At 43.1% G+C, this 24,556-nt stretch overlaps 1 protein-coding gene across 1 annotated transcript in view; it reads left to right on the top strand.

The window, feature by feature from the left end:
• The window catches only part of pggt1b (protein geranylgeranyltransferase type I, beta subunit), a 78,933-nt gene that overhangs the window by 31,317 nt on the left and 23,060 nt on the right, over positions 1-24,556 (top strand). The window contains exons 3-5 of the mRNA XM_063069167.1: positions 10,866-10,933; positions 11,753-11,904; positions 14,697-14,829. Coding sequence (XP_062925237.1) covers positions 10,866-10,933; positions 11,753-11,904; positions 14,697-14,829 — 353 coding nt within the window. The remainder of the gene's footprint in view (positions 1-10,865; positions 10,934-11,752; positions 11,905-14,696; positions 14,830-24,556) is intronic.

Below are 24,556 nucleotides of genomic sequence, written 5' to 3'. Positions count from 1 at the left end.
GTAACAATGTAACTTTAAATTGAACATTCTGAAGTTGGTTTTAAAGGTGTTAATAATAGAATCTGTAAAATAGTGACTCGCAAAATACAGAAAAAAAGCTGAAAAAAGGCTATATATTTTTAGAGACGCTACCTGTGGCTGTGCAAAATGTTTATACAGAATGGCATTAGATGACACCACTGGGGTGGTGTCTTTACAGCATGATGGAAGAGCAAATCATTAAACTGGCGATGATGAACTATTTCTGCAGTTTGCTCAAACTAGCAAAAATAACATTTGAGATCAAGGAAAATAGTTTTAAGTTTCATTAAACGTTTAGCAATGCTGGCTGTGATATACCCAAAAATGTCAAATATGTTGAAATACTTTAATACTTAAACACATGCAGTTGGTAGTTGTACAGAGAGGATACATAATTATTTATGGTCAATAGTAACCTGTATTCTTAATATGCAATGCATTATTACGGAACATTCTGCATAATGAGTCGTCATTTTTTATTTTTGAGCAACGTAGCTGCATTGACGTTTCATAATGCTAAACTACAAAGTTTATTAGATTTCTGTTGTACTCTGCAAAATCTGATCCAGAATCATGCTGGCTAAGCACAACTCCAATGTAATAATTTTAGTTTGGTGATAACACTGCTATTGTTGGTGGAATCAAAGAATCAGCGTATAGGAGGGAGATTGAAAATCTGGCTCAGTGCTGCCGCAACATCTCTTCACAATGTCAGCAAGACCAAGGAGCTAAATACTGACTTTGGTAGGTGGAAACCAGAGCTCCATGAACCAGTCCTTATCAGGGAATCAAAGATAGAGAGGGTCAGCAACTTTAAATTACTTGGTGTTATCCTTTCAGAGAACCTGCCCTGGACCCAGTTCGTAAGTGCAGTTACCAAGAAAGCACAGCAGCATCTCCACTTCTCTGAAGTTAGCAAAACTTCAGCATGACATTTAATACTTCGACAAACTTTCATAGATGTGTGGTGGAGAATATATTCACTGTTTGCATCACAGCCTGGTATGGAAACACCAATGGCCTTGAACAGAAAGTCCTACAAAAAGTAGTGGATGCGGCGCTGCCCATTACAGGTACAGCCCTCCCCCACCAGTGAGCACATATACATGGAGTGTTGTTGCAGGAAACCAGCATCTATCAGAAAGGACCCCTACCAGCCAGATCGTGCTCTCTTCTCAGTGCTGCCATCAGGAAGAAGATACAGGAGTCTCAGGATTCTCACTGCCAGCTTCAGGAAGGGTTACAACCTCTCAACCTTCAGGCTCTTGAACCATTGGGGATAACTTCATTCAACTTCACTTGCCTCATCATTGAACTGTTCCCCAACCTATAGATTAACTTTCAAGCACTCGCATCTCATGTTCTCAATATTTACTACTTATTTATGAATTATTTTTCTCTTTTGTATTTGAACGGTTTATCTTGGATTCACTGAGTATGCTTGTGAAAAAAAACTGAATTTCACGGTTGGATATGGTGGCATATATGCACTTTGATAATAAATTTACTTTGAACTTGAATGCAAAAGTAACTCCCTCAAGGTTCATAGTTCTATGGGTTTCACTGTATGTTTCAATATACTCAGAATCTCCTTTTCCAATAAAGTCCATCATATTAACCCTCCCTTCAACCTTACCCTTGGCAAATTCAATGTGCTCATAGATTTGGCATGAAGATTAAAACTATCTGTATACCATACTTAATAATAAACACTCGATTTTGTATTTATTATTAAATCAACAGGCCAGGCACCATCGATAGAAATGAATAAGCAGTCAACAGTTCAGGCTGAGACTTAGCTGGTTTCTTCTTCCCTTGGCCATGGGGCTAAATTACCCTAATGCTCCTCACTGCCCTAACTAGGAACCTTTATCTAAAGCAGCCTTTCTGGACCTTTTTGCCATGGAGGAACCTTTGAAATAATTTTCAGGTCTCAGGGAACCCTGTGTAAAAATTATTATATCTACAGCTCACAATATGTTAGCGTGATCAGCTCCTCTCCCCCTCCCTCTCCCCCTCCCTCTCCCCCTCCCTCTCCCCCTCCCTCTCCCCCTCCCTCTCCCCCTCCCTCTCCCCCTCCCCCTCCCCCTCCCCCTCCCCCTCCCCCTCCCCCTCCCCCTCCCCCTCGTTGTCCATCGAAATCTGATGACAACGTCCACTCCTTTACCGGTGAGATCTTTGATGACTATGCAGTCCTATCCTGGACCCACAAGCTCTATTGCAGGTGGGACATGTATATGTAGTAGTGGTGGCAACCATGGCTGCATTTCTCCTGGCTCTCTTCTGCTGTCTTCTGGTTGTTCTTTCCATCTTCGGAATACGAACCCCTTCCCTACACAGCTGTCGCCAAGCGGTACGGTCGGCAGCAACCTCCTCCAGGTCATCTGGTCTGATCTTGCACTTCCTTAAAGCATTCTTCATCTGATCCTTATAGCGCTTCTTCGGCCCTCCAGCTGAGCGTCGACCATGATGTAGTTGGACGTATAACACTCTGCGTGGTAGCCAACATGGGGGCATCCTTATCACATGCCCCAGCCACTGCAGCTGACGCTGGGTGATCATGGCCTCAATACTCCTGCAGTTGGTCTTTACAAGTATTTCAGTGCGAGGCACCCGCTCACGCCAGGTAATTCCCAGGATGCGCTGGAGGCAGCTTATGTGGAAGTGCTCCAAGTACTTGATGTTACGGCTTTAGGTTACCCAAGCTTCACAGCTATAAAGGAGGGTGGTGACACAGACCGTTTGGTATACAGCGACCTTTGTGGAGGGACGAAAGCTCCTGTTCTGAAAGACTCTACGCCGAAGTCTCCCAAAGGCAGCTGATGCCTGTTTAATGCAGCTCTGGATATCGTTGTCAATGCCGCTATCCTCAGAGAGAATGTTGCCCAGGTATTTGAAAGATGGCACTACTGACAGCTTTTCATCAACAGTGAAGGCAGGTAGAGTGGGTGGGAGACTGGTACTCCATTGGTAAACCACTTCTGTCTTGGTGGTATCGACAGTCAGTCCCATCCTGCTGTATGCTCTCACCACCACAGCAAGAACAGTCTGAAGATCCTCCACAGTATGGGCCACAAGAGCACAGTCATCTGCATACTGCAGCTCCAGGACCCGCTCTCTACGGAGTTTGGTGGTTGCGTAGAGCCTCCTGATGTCAAAGAGGTTGCCATCTAATCTGATGTCCACTGCCACACCGCTGCTGTTTTCAATCTCGCTGTGGAGAAGCTTGGTAACACACAAGAGGAAAATGTTAAAGAGCACTGGCGCTAGCACACACCCCTGCCTCACCTCTGTGCGTACAAAGAAGGGCTTGGACTCTTGTTCTCCTAAGGTCAGCCGAGCAGTCATCCCATCCTGGAACTGGTGGAGGATGTTAACAAATTTATTGGGTCAGCCAAACCTACGGAGGACATCCCATAAGAGCTCTCTTTGCACAGTGTCGAATACTTTGGAGAGGTCAACAAAGGGCATAAATAGGTCCTGATGTTGCTGCCGGGCTGTAAAGATCATGTCGATCGTGCTCCTGTTCTTCCTAAATCCACACTGCGATTCTGGTGATGTTGCTAATGAGTCTTTGAAGCATCACCTTAGCCAGGACCTTTCCAGCAACAGAAAGGAGTAATATGCCCCTACTATTGTCGCAGATGGCCTTGTCATCCTTGTTCTTATAAATGACAATGATGTTTGCATTTCTCCATTGCTGTGGGATGTTCTCATCAGTCCAGGCCTTGGTGATGTACTGGTAGAGAGTGTGCATACACATGTACCCTCCGTTCTTCAGTAACTCAGCTGGGATATTGTCAGTGCCAGGGGACTTCTTGTTCTTAAGGGAATGGACAGCTGATAGAACCTCCTGGAAGGTTGGTGGTAGACTGAGGTCGTGGATAGGAGGAAGTTTAGGCAGTTCGTCCAGGATGGTGGGGTCTGCGTCAGAGTCCTGATTAAGTAGGGTGTTAAAATGCTCAGCCCACCTCTGCAGAATGGTATTCTGATTCTTCAGAAGTGTTAGACCATCTGCTGTTTTCAGAGGAGTAACACATCGATTTATTGGGCCGTAGATGGTTTTGACAGCATTGTAAAAATTATGCATGTCGTTATTATCGGCAAAGGACTGGATTTTATGTGCCTTTTCAGTCCACCACTCATTTTGTATGGCCTGTATTACCTTTGGCACTTTCCTCCAAGCTGCCTGCCAATGCTGCCTGATGCTGGTGGATGAAGGGTTGTCTAAAGTTGCCTGGTGTACTTTGTGCATGTCCTTAAGCAAGTTGTGGATGGTGTCTGAGTTATCGTCAAACCAATCTTTGTGGTTCCTGCTCTCATGGCCGATGGATTGGGCTGCTGTCTCATAGAGCGCAGAGCTGATATAGGTCCACTGTTGTTCCATGGTATTTTCTGAGCTCAGACAAGGTTCCAACTCCCTTAGTTTCTCAGCTAGGATGTGTCGAAACTCACTTCTTGCTTCTGTGTTTCTCAGGCAGTTGCAATTTAGCCGCTTTTTATTGGGTTTTTGCAGCCGCAAGGGGGGACGCACTTTCATATGGAGCTTGGCCACAATCATACGGTGGTCAGTCCAGCACTCTGCACCTCTCATGGCACGGGTGATGAGAACATCCTTGATGTCACTATGTCTCACAATGATGAAGTCGATCATGTGCCAATGTTTAGAGCGAGGGTGCATCCACAAGGTCTTATATTTTGTCTTCTGCTGGAAGATGGTGTTGGTTATGCTAATACCTTGCCAATACCATGCCTACCGAGCACTCCACTCCATATCCTGTTGTTCTGTCCCACCCTAGCGTTGAAGTTCCCAAGCAAAAGGATCTTATCATTCTTAGGGATCTGACAAAGAGCTTCATCCAGTGTCTGATAAAAAGCCTTCCTTGGCCTCATTCTCAGATGGCAAAGTTGATGCATAGGCACTGAGAAGCTTGGCATAATGTTTCTTTGCCAGGGGGATATGGAGGGTCATTAGTCTTTCACTAATGCCAACAGGTATTTCTGTCAGACTTGGTAGAAAGGTGTTCTTGATGGCCAAGCCTACTCCGTGGAGATGTTGTCCACCTGGGGGGAAAACCTTTCCAGAAGAATGTGTAATCCATCCGTTCCTCTGTTAAAGAGCATTCATCCAGAAGCCTGGTCTCACTCAGGGCAGCAATGTTGATATTGTAGTGCCTCAGCTCAGCAGCGATCAACGCTCCGGTGAGGTCTGTCAGAGATGCCTACAAGTCCAGGAGAGTCCTTACATTCCATGTTGCCAGTTTTAGGTTGTATTGTTTCTTATTTTGACCGCCATAGTGGAATAACCCGATAGGCGCGGTAACCTATCCAGGTGAGTGATCGAATGGGCAATTTTTAGGCCACCTTTTCTAGACCCTTCCCCAATTGGGGTGAGCAGTGCGGTCCCTAAATAGGGCTGCTCAGTCGCACAGGGTCTGCTGAAAACAGCTGCCACTCAGTCCCATCTGCTAGCAACCAAATACCCTGTGCCGCTGCCGTGCAGGGTTCTGACTAGGAGCTCCAGTCTATTAGTACCTGCTCCCATTGCCAGACACCCCATTGCCGTCAGACTTCAACCATATATAAGATCCGGGTATTGTTCACCATGGTCAGAGGTGGAGACCTGCGTAAGGAAGATTTTAAAGTGCCACAGGGGATGTGCCATCCCCAGTAGCACTATCTTCACCATGATGAGGTAAATCCCAGTGGCAAGGGTGATCCCAGGACAACCGGTCCCTCATCTTGGCGGCAGGAGGCTGCCGGGTCCTTTATCTGTTAAGGCCCGCCTACTACGAGCCGCCAGCACATTGCTTTTCTGTCAGGGTGTGCACCCTTAGACTTGTCTCGACCGTCTTACCACAAGGCAGTGGGGCTATTTGTCCATAGCTGGGACAGTGGTTGACGGGCACCAGGGCGTGTCCACACAGTGGTGGGCCTGCACGCCACGTCTCTGGGGCCCACTGCTGCTCCGAGATCCCCTGTAGTTTAGCCTGGGACCGTAAGATACCCAGTTTCCATGTGTGGCCCCGAGGAGGCACTGCAGGAGTCTTGGTGGTGGAGAGGCTCTGTACTGGCAGGAGGAGGCTTACACACTCGGCTCCTCTTTTCACCCTCTATTAAGAAGGCTAGCCAGCGGCAATAGCTGTAAGCAGAGAGCACCATGCAGCATGCTCTAACTACAGGCACTACTACACTACTGCACTAGAGGCTTCACACACAACCTGTGAACAAATACTCCCACCCACACACAGTGCGATCAGCAGGTTGTAGATATAATAGTCAAGTCACTTTTTATTGTCATTTCAACCATAACTGCTGGTACAGTACCCAGTAAAAATGAGACAATGTTTTTCAGGACCATGGTGCTACATGAACAACACAAAAACTAAACTGAACTGCGTAAAACAACACAAACTACACTAGACTACAGACCTACCCAGGACTGCATAAAGTGCAGGCATTACAATAAATAATAAACAAGACAATAGGCACAGTAGAGGGCAGTAGGTTAGTGTCAGTCCTTGCTCTGGGTATTGAGGAGTCTGATGGCTTGAGGGAAGAAACTGTTACGTAGTCTGGTCGTGAGAGCCCGAATACTTTGGTGTCTTTTGTCGGATGGCAGGAGGGAGAAGAGTTTGTATGAGGGGTGCATGGGGTCCTTCATAATGCTGTTTGCTTTACGGATGCAGCGTGTGGTGTAAATGTCTGTAATGGCGGGAAGAGAGACCTCAATGATCTTCTCAGCTGACCTCCGTATCTGCTGCAGGGTCTTGCGATCCGAGATGGTGCAATTTCCGAACCAGGCAGTGATGCAGCTGCTCAGGATGCTCTCAATACAACTTCTGTAGAATGTGGTGAGGATGGGTGGTGGGTGATGGATTTTTCTCAGCCTTCGCAGAAAGTAGAGATGCTGCTGGGCTTTCTTTGCTATGGAGCTGGTGTTGAGGGACCAGGTGAGATTCTGCAAAAATAATTGTCAATGCTCTTTCGAGTAGCGAATAAATTTGGAGGAACAACACCTCATATTTCGTCTGGGTAGCCTCCAACCTGATGGCATGAACTTTGACTTCTCATACTTACGCTAATGCCCCACCTCCCCCTCGTACCCCATCCGTTATTTATTTATATACACACATTCTTTCTCTCTCCTTTTTCTCCCTCTGTCCCTCTGACTATACCCCTTGCCCATCCTCTGGGCTTTCCCCCCCCCACCCCTTTTCTTTCTCCCTAGGCCTCCTGTCCCATGATCCTCTCATATCCCTTTTGCCAATCAATTTGTCCAGCTCTTGGCTCCATCCCTCCCCCTCCTGTCTTCTCCTATCATTTCGGATCTCCCCCTCCCCCTCCCACTTTCAAATCTCTTACTAGCTCTTCTTTCAGTTAGTCCTGACAAAGGGTCTCGGCCCGAAACGTTGACTGTACCTCTTCCTAGTGATGCGGCCTGGCCTGCTGCATTCACCAGCAACTTTTATGTGTTTTGCAATAAATTTTTAGCCAATCTTTCTTTAAAAAATCAGGTAGTTAAGTTTAGCTTAGCTTACCTTGCCGTTCTTGTAATTAATCTCCTTTCCCTTCATAAATTTCTAAAACTCGTAAGGCAATTATAATAAATTTCTGTTAAATAATTGTCTTAAGCCAAAATGGGATTTATTTTTTCTAAAGGTAGACTCAGTAGATTTAATTTAAATTGATTTTAATTAATGCTATTTACAACATGAACATTTATTGACAATGCTGATTGGTAAAGTGGTAAAGACACAATTTTATAAAATATAAAAAAGAACAGCATAATAAATAATTAAATGAGAAAACTGCAAGAAATATGAAAACTTCACGATAAAATTCACTTCTGCCTATGCAATCCACCTTTTGCAATGTTGCAACAATAGCAAAGCGACAGGCCAGCAGCTGAATCACGGCGCATAAAAAAATACCACCTTTAGAATGAAAATTTCCCTCCAATTTTCTACTACACTGGTAGTTTTTTCGCTCCCATAAGTCAGTTGGCAAGTTGGATATAATTTGGGAGGGAGAAACTGACGTCACAGTCCAAGTTGGGCGAGTCCATTCAATGGTCAGAAAACACACTTCACACTCCTCATCAGCCTGCTGTTCTCCCCTCTGTACAATACAGCAGTCACCAATTATCAGCCTACCGTCCACCCCTCTGTACAATACAGCACTCACCAATTATCAGCCTACCGCCCACCCCTCTGTACAATACAGCACTCACCAATTATCAGCCTACCGTCCACCCCTCTGTACAATACAGCACTCACCAATTATCAGCCTACCGTCCACCCCTCTGTACAATACAGCACTCACCAATTATCAGCCTACCGTCCACCCCTCTGTACAATACAGCACTCACCTATTATCAGCCTACCGTCCTCCCCTCCGTGCAGTACAGCACTCACCAATTATCAACGGCCTCCCCTATCTTGCATCAAAAATTAAGAATGGACTCAAGCAAATAAGCACAGTCCCACTGTGCACTGCCACACTGGGCTGAGAGACCTCTAACGAGATTGCCAACAGGCTGCTTGGTTACTGCCCACCACTGCAAGCGCTAGCATCAGGCATTGTGCAAAGTTCAAAAATGATGTTTATTTTTTAAATTGACAGAACCTCTAGCAACCCCAGTTGAGAAACCCTGATCTAAAGGATCTTTCCTGTTATGTCACAAGCTCTGCAAGAGTCTACCTATGGCTGCCTTCTATGTTTGATCATAATACTTCCTCTTCTTTCAATGTTTATTGAATGTCTATCTCACAACCACTATTCTCAACACTTCAAGTCTCCAAATTGCTAGATTTTTTGTCCAATACATGTTGGATGTTTGTGTTTGTTTTGTCCAGTGCGTGTTGTGGAGAGAATTCAAAAATCAGAGGGTTAGGTTCAAATTGGAGATGCAAAGGTACTTGGGAGATCTTGTGCAGAATCCCTAAACGTTAACTTGCAGGTTGAGTTGATGATAGGAACGCAAATGCAATATTGGTATTCCTTTCGAGCGGACAAGAATATATAAAAGCAAAGGTGTAATGCTGAGGTTTTATAAGTCATTAGTCAGACCGCAGTTGGGGGTTTTGGACCCCTTAACTAAGAAGTGCTGACATTGGAGGGAGTATAGAGGAGGTTTGCAAGAATGGTTCCAGGAATGAGAGGGTTAACGTATGAGGAGCATTTGTTGGCTCTTGGCCAGTACTTGATAAAGTTTAGAAGAATGAGGGGAATGAGGAGTCTCATTGAAACCTATTGAATATTGAAAAGTCTGGAAAGAGGGAATGCTTCCCTATAGTGGGAGAGTTTAGGACCAGAAGGCACAGCCTCAGAATAGAGAAATGTTTATTTAGAACAGAGATGAGGAGGAATTTCTTTAGCCTGACGGTGGTGAATCTGGAATTCATTGCCACAGATGTCTCTGGAGGCCAAATCATTGGATATATTTAAAGCGGAGGTTGATAGGTTCTTGGTTAATCATCTATCAAAGGTAAGGGGGAGAAGGCAGGAGAATGGGGTTGAGGGGGATAATAAATTTGCCATGATTGAATGGCAGAGCAGACTCAATGTGCCAAATGGCCTAATTTTGCTTCTAATGGTCTTATGGACAAGAAATGCCTATCAACTAGATGGGAAAGCCAAAACCATTGTGTTCTGTCCCTACCATAAGCTGTAAAATTTAGCTCTTTCCCAGGATTAAAGAGACTTTTGACCATCTAGTTAAATTCACAAATTGCCATTCCATCATTGCTCTGCTGGCTCTGGTTAATCTATAGACCACACTTCATCAATGTTAAGCGAAGATGGTCACTGATCCAGAAATTGAAATTAGCAGGAATTTGCAGCTCTTGTATTTCGTCCATTACAACTTCCTGTATTCTCATAGAAAATGTATTAACTCAGTAAGAGGCCAAGTAGCTTTGTTACAGGTTGCATGCAGACTATATCATGAGTTCAGCTATAGGCACAATAGAAACTTATTTTGTTAAAAGTGTTTATAAAGTCAGCCCTCCTTATCCATGAGTTCCGCATGTGCGAATTCAACCAGCCGCGAATCTGGAAAACTCGGAAGTTCTCTCTCCAGCACTCATTGTTCGAGCATTGTTTGCCTTGCGTCTTGTTCGTTCGCTACTTTGTTTCTGTGAAAAAATGGCTCCTAAAAAGTAATTATGTGGTCAAAGCAATTCCTCAAAGGCTAAGAGTGCTATCTCTCGCCGAGAAATTAGAAATATTAGATCTTTTGAAAAGTGGCATGTTGCATTCCGGAGTGGGCTGTAAGGTCGGTAAGAACGAATCGAGCATTCGCACAATAAAGCAGAAAGAAGCTGAAATTCGTGGAAGTGTTAGTGCTAGGGATGGCTGGCTGGCTATGTAAAGCGCTGCAGCCTCAAGAACTAAAAGGTCACGGGAGAATCGGGATCGGCTGATGCCGAGGCAGCATCAGCGTTCCCAGAAGAGCTACGATGGTTGCGTCTGTACTGAACATGTGCAGACTTTTTTTCTTGTCATTATTCCCTAAACAATACAGTATAACAACTACTTACATAGCATTTACATTGTATTAGATATTATAAATCAATGGAACAGAAACACTGTGGGCAGCGGGTCCTGTGCTGCCCTGGGTCCTAAAGTCCACCCACACTGAGATTAAATAAGGGACTTGAGCATCCGCGTTTTTTTGGTATCTGTCGGGGGGTCTCGGAATCAATCCTTCGCAGATAAGGAGGGCCAACTGTATTTCATTGAAGTTTTAACTGCTGTCCTTTAGTAGTAAGTTCTGAAAAAATACTATTTAAAATGTTCAGACTGCATTAATTTGACATTACCATTCTGATTTTTTTCAGAATCTAATCTGCAGCGCTGTGGTTTCAGGGGTTCATCACATCTGGGAATCCCATATAGTCAATCAAAGGTTAGTGGAAACTGAAGAGCATCTCAAATAGAACCCAATGTTTTATTTAATTGTGACGAAACTGAAGGTCGAAATTGAAGCCTTGGGTATCTTCCTTTATTGGAACTATTACCAATTTTGAGTTAAATCAGTATACTTCGGGATTTGGTTCTCATTTTTTGATGTGTTTGTAGTCTTAACCATATACACAGCTATACGTTTTAGTAAACCATTTAATATTTGTGAAATTAGGAAATATTTTCTTCGATATCACTGGGTGGCTGGAAGAATTTAATGCCACTTTTCATATTCTGAGAGTGTTAAAATTAAGACTTAAAGCATTAGATCCTTTTTGTTTAAGACTTAAAATGTTCATATTATCGTAGACTGTTTATGAAAAGATTGAAGTAGAGACTTCTAATCTAAATGACTATTGAATTTCCTATATCTCAACTGAAGCTGGATAAAGCAGCATGAACCATCTTCAATAATTCTTTTAAAATTTTTATTTTAAAGAGCAATGATTTTGGACATGCAGAAATTAATTTCAAACATTGATTTTTAATGTGCAGGATTCTGTTATTCTCCCAGTCTGATTTCTTCCTGATCCCCATATCACAGACAAGATAAAATCATTAATATGTCTGTCCTGATGAAGGGTCTCAGCCCAAAGCATTGTCTATTTATTCCTCTCCGTAGATGTTGCTTCCCCTGCTGAGTTCCTCCAGCATTTTGTGTGTGTTGCTCATTGATTTATTTAATCTATTCTTAATCTGAGTTTAAGTGAAATGCTTATATTTACACTATTTTCCCTAATGCATGATTATTGACATATTTTAGAGTCATGGTACGCATCATTTGTATGACAGTGGTCATATAGCAATGACTTATACTGGCCTAGCTAGCCTGGTGATTCTTGGAGATGATCTGAAACGGGTAAATAAAGAAGCATGTTTAGCAGGACTTGGAGCCCTACAACTTGAAGATGGCAGGTATGGTAAAATCATTACTACTCTAGCATAAATCATGTTAATACCTCACAGCACTACATTTATGTAGTAGTGATATATTAAATTGGATCGCTATAATCTGGTTTATTTTTGACCTGATCAAAAGAGCCTGAGCTGTGCTCTCTTGATTCCTGTGAGAAAAATCCATCTCTTTTTATAACAATGAAGTGCTAATGTTCTAATTAGCATTTGGGATTTTGTTTAGTTACACTACTGTGCAAAACTGGAAGGCACATATACATAGCTAAGGTGCTGAAGAATTTTGCACTGTACCATAGTAATTTCATATATTGCACTTCATTGCTACTGCAATAAAAGAACAAATTTCATGATGTACGTAAGTGATGATAAAACTGATTCTGATATGGGTCTCTATTGTGGACTGAGAGTGGGGAGAGAGGGAGCGGGAAGCACCAGAGGACCATTCTGTAATGATCAATAATTCAATTGTTTGGAATCAAATGACCTTGCCTGGTTTCTCAGGGTTGTGTGTGTCTGTACCCCTGCCAACCCTGCTCCTGTCAGTCCTTTGCCACCTGTCCTACACCTTTTTCGCGATGCTCCACCCTTGCCATTCCCAACATCCTTTGCTCCCGCCAGATTTACAAACTCGCTCTCTGCTCCACATTGACAAATATAGTACTATAGTACTATGCACAAGTCTTAGGCACCCTAGAGATAGATATATATCTAAGACTTCTGCACGGTAACGTACATTGTCATCTTCCTTCAATACCTAAACACCAGAAGTTCCAGCCTTCTCTCTTAAATTTTGCCTTAGACTTGTGGAGCAGTCTTTCAAAAATATGATTTTCTGTAAGCCTGCATAGTTATAACCATACTTGTACCCGTTAAGCATTAACTAGACTTCATGGCTTTCCAGACAAGTCTGCCAATAGTGATTATTGAATGCTAATTGGAGGAAATAGTTTTGCTATTTTTCTTCACCACATAAGACCCTACAAAAGAAAACCACCTTGCATGGAAGCAAATTGATATACCTAAATAGAAATTTTTACAAAACTCTTTTGTACATTAAAAAAAACATTGATTAGGTAGTTTTGTGACTCCTGATGAAAATTAGTTGCTTCCTTCTTCTGTTATCAGCTATTTTTGTTGAGATAGGATTAATGAGTTAGCACTGATATGGAGGATAGGAAGCCCTCCCCATCACAGATTGTTTTTGCAGGAAAGCAGCATCCATCACCAGGAACCCTCACCGCCTAGCTCATGCTCTGTTATCGCTGCCATCAGGAAGAAGCCTCAGGACTCATATCACCAGGTTCAGGAGCAGTTATTGCCCTCAACCATCAGGCTCTTGAACCAAGGAGGATAACTTCACTCAGTTTCACTTGCCCTATCATTGAAATGTTCCAAAAACTTATGGACTCACTTTCAGGGACTCTTCATCTCATTTTCTCGATATTTATTGTTTGTTTATGTGTTGTTACGTCTTTTTGTATTTGCACAGTTTGTTATATTTTGCACGCTGGTTGTACATTGGTGTGGCCTTTCATTAATTCTATTATGGTTATTGGATTTGAGTATGCTCGCAAGAAAATGAATCTCGAGGTTGTATATGGTGACATATATGTACTTTGATAATAAACTTACTTTGAAGGAATTAGCACTGGTATGGAGAAAGGACTGTGTTGCTTTCTTTCAAATGTGAGCTTGATAATTCTGCTCAGTCACCCCTGGGAGCAGAGCCACCAGCCTGCTGACTAGCCCTCAATGGTAAGATGACCTGACTCCACAGAACTTCTGTTTGGGATTATTCTGATGTTATAAAGTTATGTCAAAGTAGCAGATAAACTATCCCAACTACTCATTGATCAGTATACCTCTGATCATGTTTGGTGTGCTAAATCATTCCGGTCTGCAAGCTTCCTTGAACTCAGTTATAATGGTGCTAATAATTTACCCTGATAAATGGTTTCAGCCTTAAGCATTGACTCATTATTCCTCTTCATAGATGCTGCTTGACCTCTGAGTTCCTCTGGCATTTGGTTTGATGCATAACCCAATTGTCTTACATATTTGGCTGATGCAGGCAAGAACATCTTGAACATTAAGAATTGAAGATTGATTCTCACGTGAATTAATATTTGCTACATTCACATGATTTCATAACTCGAAAATAATCTGTAACGGCTTCAGTGGACAATCTACCAAGTCCATTACTTTTCCCCTTTGCCTGATGGTTCCTGATTCCCATGCCGTTTTTTTTCTTGCCACATTCCCTGCATGCCTCTGCTGTTTCTATGTTGTCTCATTGCCAGAGTGGAGCTGGGAGCACAGTCAGTTGGCTACTAGCAAGTGGAGTGGCAGCTGGCACTGACGGCTGGGCCAAAAAAATAGTGGTACAGGTCTAAAATTGTAGAATCTGCAACATCATAGTTTGATTAGCGCCTTGCATTCCAGCTATCATGACAATCATTTTGCCTCTTAAAATTTTAATATACTCACAAATACACAATTCATGTTAAAGTGGATTGGTGTGAAATTTTCATTCTTTTGATGTAACATCTATTTTGCTATTTAACCAGATTGGACAAAATATTTGTATTGTAAATGGAAACTTGTTCTGATCACATTGAATTTAAGATCTTTCATCAGATACATTTGAAAAATGGACAAACTCTATTTTCAGACTTTCAAACTTTATGATATATTTCATGCTAAAGTCAAAAGAACGTTTTGGTCACTTCAGATGTATTAGTTACTTCCAAATAGTTACAATCGCATCTTTTCCCTCTTTGTCTGTTCTGCAGCTTTTACGCCGTGCCAGAAGGAAGTGAAAATGACATGAGGTTTGTCTACTGTGCCTCTTGTATCTGCTACATGCTTAATGATTGGTCAGGAATGAACACACAGAAAGCCATAGAATACATCAGGAAGAGCATGGTGAGTAAAGTAAATTTAGATTTGTATTGTGATTAGACATTGAGGTAGTTGAATTTCAGATTTTGGTTGCAGGATATTGGGAATAATCAGCAAGTTCATTCCTATTAAAATTAAATAGGATGTGTTAATGTTGCTCATTTGTAAGGAAAGTTTGTTAATTAAATAGTAACGTTTATCTCCACAGATGAATACTGGTGTGAAAATTTTAACAATTAATGAAGTTTGTTTTGCACGGCATGGTTCATATTTTTAGTTAACTCAAGCAGCCTACTTTCACGTAAAACTGTATTTCGGTGGAAAGCCATTTTATGAGGGGTGATTGATAAATTTGTGGCCTAAGGAAGGAGTCAATTTTTAAAAAAACCTAGCACATTTATTTTTCAGCATAGTCCCCTCCTACATTTACGCACTTAGTCCAGCAGTTGTGGAGCATACAGATCCCTTCTTTGTAGAAGTCGGCGTCTTGGACCTTCAGAAGTGGTCCACAGCAGGGGTGATTGATAAGTTCGTGGTCTAAGGTAGAAGGAGATGCGTGCGTGTGTCTTTTTTTCAATTATTTATTCAGCTTTTGGGATATATTGGCTAGCATATTTTGTCCATCCCTAATTGTCCAGTTGAAGGTGGCTGCTGCTATGAACCCTTGCATTCCTCTGGTGTTGAGTAGGAAATTCCACATTTAGATCCAGTAATCGAGAAAGAATAACAGTATATTTCCAGGTCAAGATGGTATGCAACTTGGGGAACTTGCAGTTGGTGGTGTCCCCAAGATGATCCTAGTAATAGTAGAGGTCAAGAGTTTGGGAAGTTGCATAACCAAGGTGAGGAACTGCAGCCACTGCAGGTATTTTTATTGATGATATACACAGCAGCCACTGTGTATGCTGGTGACAGGGAATTAATGTTTCATTTAAGTGAGTCTACTTTGAGGTTTGTTGGAACTGCACTCATTGAAGTAAGTGAATGTTGAAAATTCCTGTTTAAAATTGTTGACATAAATTAATCACCAGCAGTTAAACAGTAGGTAGTTAATATACAGCCTTAATAGTTCTTCAGTCAAAATAATTATTTATGACACAGAAGGACGCCACTGGGTCTGTCCTGGCTCCCAGCAGAGCAATCCCATCTGTCCTTTTCTTTCTCCTTACTTTCCATGTATTTTTTTATTAGCTTAATGTAAAGGAACCCCAAGGAGGCACTGATCATATTACGATTGAATTCATACTCGATTTGAGAGGGAGAAACAAAAGTCACGTATTTTAGTCTCACAGTGGAATAAAGGGAATTACAGAGGCACGAAAGAGGAGCTTGCCCAGGTGGGTTGGAGGGTGATACTAGCGGGGATGACGGCAGAACAGAGGTGACTGAAGTTTCTGGGAATCATTCACAAGGTGCAGGATAGATATGTCCCATGGAAGAGGTAGTTCTCAGATAGCAATGGTAGGGAACCGTGTCTGACAAGGGAAGTTAGGGACTGCATAAAAGCCGAGGAAAGGGCATATAAGGTTGCAAAAGTGAGTGGCAAGTTGGATGATTGGAAAGCTTTTAAGTCCAGCAAAAAGCAACTTTAAAAAAAAGCTATAAGAAGGGTAAAGATGAAATATGAGGGCAAACTAGCCAATAATATAAAGTGGTACTAAAAGTTTTTTCAGGCATATAAAGATGAAAGGGAGGTAAGAGTTGATATTGGACCACTGGAAAATGATGCTGGTGAGGCAGTATTGGGGGACAAAGAAATGGCAGATGAACTTAATGGGTACTTTGTTTCGGTCTTTACTGTGGAAGACACTAGCTGTATGCCAGAGGTCCATGGAGTGTCGGGGAGCAGGGGTGAGTGCCATTGCTATTACAAAGGAAAAAGTGCAAACTGAAAGGTCTTAAGATGGCTAAGTCAACTGGACCAGGTAGTCTACATCCCAGAGTCCTGAAAGGGGTTGCTGAAGAGAGAACAGATGCATTCGTCATGATCTTTCAAGAATCACTTGATTCTGGCAAGGTCTTGGAGGACTGGAAAATTGCAAATGTCACTCCACTCTAAGAAGGGAGAAAGACTAAAGAGAGGAAATTATAGCCCAGTTAGCCTAACCTCAGTAGTTGGAAAAGTGCTGGAGTCCATTATTAAGGACGAGGTCGGGGTACTCGGAGACTAATAATAAAATAAGTTAAAATCAGCATGGTGTCTGTGAATGGAAATCCTGCCAGACAAATCTGTTAGAATTCTTTGAGGAAGTAACAAGCAGGGTGGACAGAGGAGAGGCCATGGATATCATTTACTTAGATTTTCAGAAACCATTTGAAAAGGTTCCTCAGATAAGGCTGCTTAACAAGATAAAATCCTATGGTGTTACAGGAAATATACTGATATGGATAGAGGAATGGCTGACAGGCAGGAGGCAGCAAGTGGGAATAAAGGGGGCTTTTACTAGTTGGTTGCCAGTGACTAGTTATATTCCTCAGGGGTCAGTATTGCGACCGCTACTTTTCACATTGTTTGTCAGTGATTTAGTTAGTGGAATTTATGGCTTTGTGGCAAAGTTTTGCAGATGATATGAAGATGGGTGGAGGGGTAGGTAGTGCTGAGGAAGCAATGCGATTGCAGTAGGACTTCGACAAATTGAAGGAATGGGCAAAAATGTGGCAGATGGAATTCAGTGTTGAGAAACGTATAATGATGCATTTTGGTAAAAGGAACAATAGTGCAGACTATTATCTAAATGGGAGAAAATTTCAACTTCAGAGGTGCAAGAAAACTTGGGAGTCTTCATGCAGGACTTCCAGAAAGTTAATTCACAGGTTGAGTCTGTGGTAAAGAAGGCATATGTGATGTTGGCATTCATTTTAAAGGAAATAGAAAATAAAACCAATGAGATAATGCTCACCAGTGAGACTGCACTTGATGTATTATCAACAGTTTGGGGCCCATTATCTCAGAAAAGATATTGTGTCATTGGAGAAAATGCAGAGGAGGTTCACAAGGATGATTTCAGGAATGAAGGGGTTAATATATGAGGAGTGTTTGGCAGCTTTGGGCCTGTACTCAGTGGAATTTAGAAGAATGCATGGGGATCTCATTGAAACCTGCCAAATGTTGAAAAGAGTAGATAATGTAGATGTGGAGAGGATGTTTCCTGTGGTGGGGGTATCCAGAACTAGAGGGCATAGCCTCAGAACTGAGGGGTGACTTTTTAGAACAGAAGTAAGGAGAATTTTTTTTTTTAACCAAAGAGTGATGAATCTGTGGAATGCTCTGGCACAGACTCTGGTGGAGGCCAAGTCCGTGGGTATATTTAAAGTGGAGGTTAATAGATGCCTGATTGGTTGGGGCATCAAAGGATATGGTGAGAGGGCAGGTATATTGGGTTGAATGGGATCTGGGATCAGCCATGATGAAATGGTGGAGCAACTCAAGGGGCTGAATGGCCCAGTCCTGCTCTATGTCTCATGGATTTGTGGTCTTATTGCAGCAACTAATTCTGCGCTCTTCGACACCCTTTGATTCTCTTACCATTCATCCACACTAAGGAACAGTGGCATATCTAAGGTATGGCAGGTATGGCACGTGCCCTGGGTGCCACTGAGCAGTTTCTATTAAAGTCAGACAAGCCATCCTCGGATAGTGAAAAAAGAATTTTCTTCAGATGTATGATCTGTCTTTGATTATCATGGGTGAGAAGCACTAGGATGGCCTTATTTCAGAACATTGTGTAAGAAGACCATGAAACGTTTCTTCATGAAGAAGAAGGAAAGCTAAGAAGTCGAGCAAGTTCTTCATGCCCTTCTTTGAAAAGCCTGGAACAAGTAGTAGTTCGACACGTTCCATGGAGTCGCCTGCACCTGCTACAAGTTTGTTAGAATTCGAAGGTGGATCAAGTACAAATGCGTCACAAGCCGAGGAGGAAGTCAAGTCAGGTAAGTCCGAGTATGACGAGACTAAGAGTGAGGCTGCCACAGAGAACATGGACATGACAGGAGGGGAAGACGATGGTGGTGGTGGTGATGTTGAGTTTATTGACGAGATTGAACCTGACGACACTGAACCTGGTGAACTGGATGGTGTCAAAGAGCTATGAACAGCATGATATTGGACTTCTGAAGTTCGACAAGAATACTGAAAAAGCAATTCTGCCTGACACGTTGAGAACAGAAATAATAAAGCTGGGTTCGAAGTATTTCCAGAACAGTGAGGGGCCTTTCCTACCAACATAAACCACTCGATGAACAAAACTTGATTCAAGAGGAAATTGGGAAACGGACGTGGTGAGGAAGTAACCTGCTCATGGCTGGTCTATTCCCTTTCTAAAAAGTCTGCATTTTGTATCTGTTGCCTTTTCTATTCCCGGTCAGACCATCAATCCTCATTGGAGCAGGAAAGTGGATTCAACCAGCAGAAAGCACTTGAAAGGATGAGTGTTCATGAAAATGCCAAGAATCATCGGGAATGCTTCACACTGTGGAAAGAATGGAAAAAAATTTAGCTGGAAACAGAGGAGTTATTGATGCGGTATTTCAGCCACCGATTGAGAAGGAAAAGCAGAAGTGGCGTGATATCTTGATGAGAATCCTTCACTACATAAAATTCCTTGCAATTCAGAACCTGGCTTTGCGAGGACACAGGGAGTCACTTCAGTTGACGATGACTTCAATGTGGGAAATTTCCTTGGCTTACTGAAACTACTGACCATCTTTGACCCTGTCATAAAAGAACACTTCACTCATGTGGAAAGTCATGTGGAAACACTTCACTCATGTGGATCCACGTCTTATCTTTCACCGGGTGTCCAGAACGAATTCATCCACATGATGGCATCCACTGTTCACCAGAGCTTACTGAGAAGCATTCGTAAAGCCAAGTACTATGGTCTCATGTTCGACTCGACTCCTGATCAGGCACACTGTGAGCAGGTGTCAGGAGTAGTGAGGTATGTGGAAGTTGATTTTGAGAGGAAAACAGTCCGTTTTAGAGAGTCCTTCCTTGGTTTTATCCAGATAAGCCAAAAGGATGCTGAGAGCTTGGTTGAAGACATCTTGAAACAGCTAGAGAAGGTCGAAATGGAGCTACAAGATTGTCGGTTACAGTGCTATGACAACGCTGCTGTGATGGCTGGACACACAAGTGGTGTTCATCAAAGAATAAGTGAGAAAAACAACCTAGCAGTGTTTGTGAATTGCAACAATCACTCACTCAACTTGGTGGGTGTACATGCAGCCAAGCAGGATACAATGATGGTCACATTTTTTTTGGAGCCATTGAAGCTCTCTACGTGTTTTTCTCTTGTTCGACACAGCGCTGGGAAAAACTCAAGAACACTGTGCCTGTGGTTAAGTCGGAGTCCAAAACCAGTTGGAGTGCAAGGACAGAGGCTGTGAAGCCTGTCAACAAGTTCCTTGAGGAGATACTTCAAGTTCTCCAAGACATGATAGACAATGAAAACGAGACCAGTGAAACAAGGAGTGACGCAAGGCAGCTGTACAACCGCATGTTGATTTACGATTTTCTGATTTTGCTAGGATTTTGGAACATAGTACTCATTCGCATTGACCATATTCAAAAGAGGCTGCAGGATCCTAGCATGAACTTCCATGATGTCGCCCTGGATTTGAAAGCTCTCTGAGATCATTTTTATGATGAAAGAGAAGTGTTGGTCAGTGCAAACACGAGGAATTCTGCAGATGCTGGAAATTCAAGCAACACACATCAAAGTTGCTGGTGAACGCAGCAGGCCAGGCAACATCTCTAGGAAGAGGTACAGTCGACATTTTGGGCCGAGACCCTTCGTCAGGACAGTGAGTCACTTGAAGAAGGAGTCGGTCTCTGTCAAGAATGGAGTATTGAAGTTGAAAGACGTCAGAGACGAAAGAAACGAATGGGTTAACAGCTAAGGAGGAAATGGAAAGAGTCATGAAGAGAACACGACCATCATCACAGAGAAATGGATGAAAGGTTTGCTCATTTGCACAACACTGATGCCAGGTTTGGGGTCCTTCTCGATGCAGAGGTACTGTGTTACGGTGCCGACAGTAACGACCTAAAGAAGAAGTGCGAAAATTTGGGCAAATTGTGCAGCTCTGTTGATGGACAGCAGCTATATGAAGAAATTTTGGATTGCAGAATGTTGCTATCAAGGTGGGTCAACAGGAAAATATTCAAGACCTGAAGAGCTTCTTGAACTTATTGTTCAGTATGGAGATGAGAGCGTTTTCCCCAGTCTTCGCATTGCTATTCAGATAATGCTAACCATCGCATTTTCCATCATCAGCTGTGAGAGATCATTCAGCAAGTTAAAACTAATACTTCCATATTTGAGAGCCTCCATAGGTCAAGGCAGACTCTGTGATCTTGCTCTGCTGAGTGTAGAAAGAGAAGAAACCGAAAAAAACTGATTTTGATCACATCATAGACCAATTTGAATCAGTGAAAGCAGGGAAGGTGCAGTTATAATTTTCATGTAGTGCCATAACTTGTTAATTTAAAGATTGATGAGCTTGACTTGTATTTTTGAGCTGATATTATGGTAAAGTTATTTAAAAGGTGGGTGTCAGATGTTTGGACAGGGGTGCAATTTCAGTGCTTGCCATAGGTGCTATTTTCCATGGATGCACCCCTGCTAAGGAATAACTTAAATCATCAGTTATCCTATCAGTCATCTTTGGAATGTGGGAAGACATTAAAGCACCTAACAAAAATTCATGTGGCCAGCGAGAGAGCATGTAGACTCCACACAAAACATCCGTGAATGCGAAGTTCAAAGTAAATGTATTATCAAAGTACATATATGTCACTGTATACTACCCTGAGGTTCATTTTCTTGTATGCATTCACAGTAAATAAAAAGAAACACAGTAGAATCATTGAAAAATTACACACCAACAAAAACAGAAAAACAACCAATGTGCAAAAGACAACAGATTGTGCAAATGCAAAAAAAAAAAATTAATAATAAATAATATTGAGAACATGAAGTTGTAGAGTCCTTGAAAATGAGTTCATAGGTTGTGGAATCAGTTCGGTATTGGTTGGCATGAGTGAAGTTCTCCACTCTGGTTCAGGATCCTGATGGTTGAAGGGTTAAGGGGATTCTTTAGCTGTGAAGCAATGTACTGTTCCACCACCCTGCCTGCCTAATTGAATGGTTGCTAATTATACTCTTGATAAATTTTAACTGAACTCATGGGATAAAAACGAATTGATCCTTTGCAAATATATTATCCATAGTGATATTTGAGGTTAAATTGGGAACTCAATAGAAGAGATGTATTTACAGGTTATAAGTGTAAAGTGACTGGAAACAGGGACTTGAATGTACGTTTGAATAAATCTTTGAAGCTTTTAGGTGGGTGAAGAAAATTGAATCAAATAATAGAGGCGTTGAATGCAAAAGTGAGTATGTAATAATATACTGTTAAAATGTACCAAGGCTGTAATGAAGTACTTCCCATTCAGTTCTAGTTACTGCAGTGTTAAAAATTTACAACTCAGAAATAAGCAATTCAACACATCAAGCAACACACATAAAAGTTGCTGGTGAACACAGCAGGCCAGGCAGCATCTCTAGGAAGAGGTACAGTCGACGTTTCAGGCCGAGACCCTTCGTCAGGACCAACTGAAAGAAGAGCTAGTAAGAGATTTGGAAGTGGGAGGGGGAAGGGGAGATCCGAAATGATAGGAGAAGACAGGAGGAGGAGGGATGGAGCCAAGAGCTGAACAGGTGATTGGTAAAAGGGATATGAGAGGATCATGGGACAGGAGGCCTAGGGAGAAGGAAAAGGGTGGGGGGGGGGGAGCCCAGAGGATGGGCAAGGGGTATAGTGAGAGAGACAGAGGGAGAAAAAGGAGAGAGAGAGAGAAAGAATGTGTGTATATAAATAAATAACGGATTGGGTACAAGGGGGAGGTGGGGCATTAGCAGAAGTTTGAGAAGTTAGTGTTCATGCCATCAGGTTGGAGGCTACCCAGATGGAATATAAGACGTTGTTCCTCCAACCTGAGTGTGGCTTCATCTTTACAGTAGAAGAGGCTGTGGATAGACATATCAGAATGGGAATGGGATGTGGAATTAAAATGTGTGGCCACTGGGAGATCCTGCTTCCTCTGGCGGACAGAGCCTAGGTGTTCAGCGAAACGATCTCCCAGTCTGCGTCGGGTCTCGTCAATATATAGAAGGCCACATCGGGAGCACCAGACACAGTATATCACCCCAGCCGACTCACAAGTGAAGTGTCGCCTCACCTGGAAGGATTGTCTGGGGCCCTGAATGGTGGTGAGGGAGGAAGTGTAAGGGCATGTGTAGCACTTGTTCCGCTTACAAGGATAAGTGCCAGGAGGGAGATTGGTGGGGAGCGATGGGGGGGGAACGAATGAACAAGGGAGTTGCGTAGGGAGCAATCCCTGCGGAAAGCAGAGAGAGGGGGGAGAGAAAGATATGCTTAGTGGTGGGATCCCGTTGGAGGTGGCAGAAGTTATGGAGAATTATATGTTGGACCCGGAGGCTGGTGGGGTGGTGGATGAGGACAAGGGGAACCCTATTCCTAGTGGGGTGGTGGGAGGATGGAGTGAGAGCAGATGTGCGTGAAATGGGGGAGATGCGTTTGAGAGCAGAGTTGATGGTGGAGGAAGGGAAGCCCCTCTTTTTAAAAAAAAAAGGACATCTCCCTCATCCTGGAATGAAAACCCTCATCCTGAGAGCAGATGCAGCGGAGATGGAGGAATTGCGAGAAGGGGTTGGCATTTTTGCAAGAGACAGGGTGAGAAGAGGAATAGTCCAGATAGCTGTGAGAGTCCGTAGGCTTATAGTAGACATCAGTAGATAAACTGTCTCCAGGGATAGAGACAGAAAGATCAAGAAAGGGGAGGGAGGTGTCAGAAATGGACCAGGTAAACTTGATGGCAGGGTGAAAGTTGGAGGCAAAGTTAATGAAGTCAACGAGCTCAGCATGCGTGTTGGAAGCAACGCCAATGCAGTCGTCAATGTAGCGAAGGAAAAGTGGGGGACAGATACCAGAATAGGTTTGGAACATAGCTTGTTCCACAAAGCCAACAAAAAGGCAGACATAGCTAGGACCCATACAGGTGCAGTTGGTAGCAGTGGATGGGAGATCCCCTGAGCGGATGAAGTCAGTGATGGTGTGGGAGACAACGGCCTGCTGCTCCTTAGTGGGGTCACGATCGAGGAGTAAATAAGAGGAGGTATCCACGAGTTGTCGCTGTGCCTCGGCAAGGTAGAGGTCAGTACGCCAGACTACAACAGCACCCCCCTTATCAGCGGGTTTTATAGTAAGGTTAGGATTAGTGCGGAGGGAATGGAGAGCAGAGCGTTCGGAAGGAGTGAGGTTGGAATGGGAACAAGGTGCGGTGAAGTGGAGACGGTTGATGTCCTGTCAGCAGTTAGCAGTAAGGAGATCCAGAGCAGGCAGACGACCAAAGCGGGGTGTCCATGAACAGGAGGGGGGTTGAAAACGGGAGAAGGCGTCATTGGTGGGGGTGGGAGAGTCCTTGCCAAAGAAGTAGGCTCGGAGACGGAGCCGGCGGAAGAAGAGTTCACCAGCAACTTTTATGTGTTTTGCTTGAATTTCCAGCATCTGCAGATTTCCTCGTGTTTGCGTTTTTAAATTCAACACATCATGTTTGTGAAATTGAGTTTTGTTACAGCTGCACCAACCAAGAATAGAGCATAAATGTAGAAATACAAAAACCACAAACAATCAAACAACAATATGCAAACTATGCCAGATG

Source organism: Mobula hypostoma, chromosome 16, assembly GCF_963921235.1.
Source record: "Mobula hypostoma chromosome 16, sMobHyp1.1, whole genome shotgun sequence".
In the NCBI taxonomy this organism is placed as follows: Eukaryota; Metazoa; Chordata; class Chondrichthyes; order Myliobatiformes; family Myliobatidae; genus Mobula; species Mobula hypostoma.
This window is presented reverse-complemented; position numbering and strand designations above follow the sequence as displayed.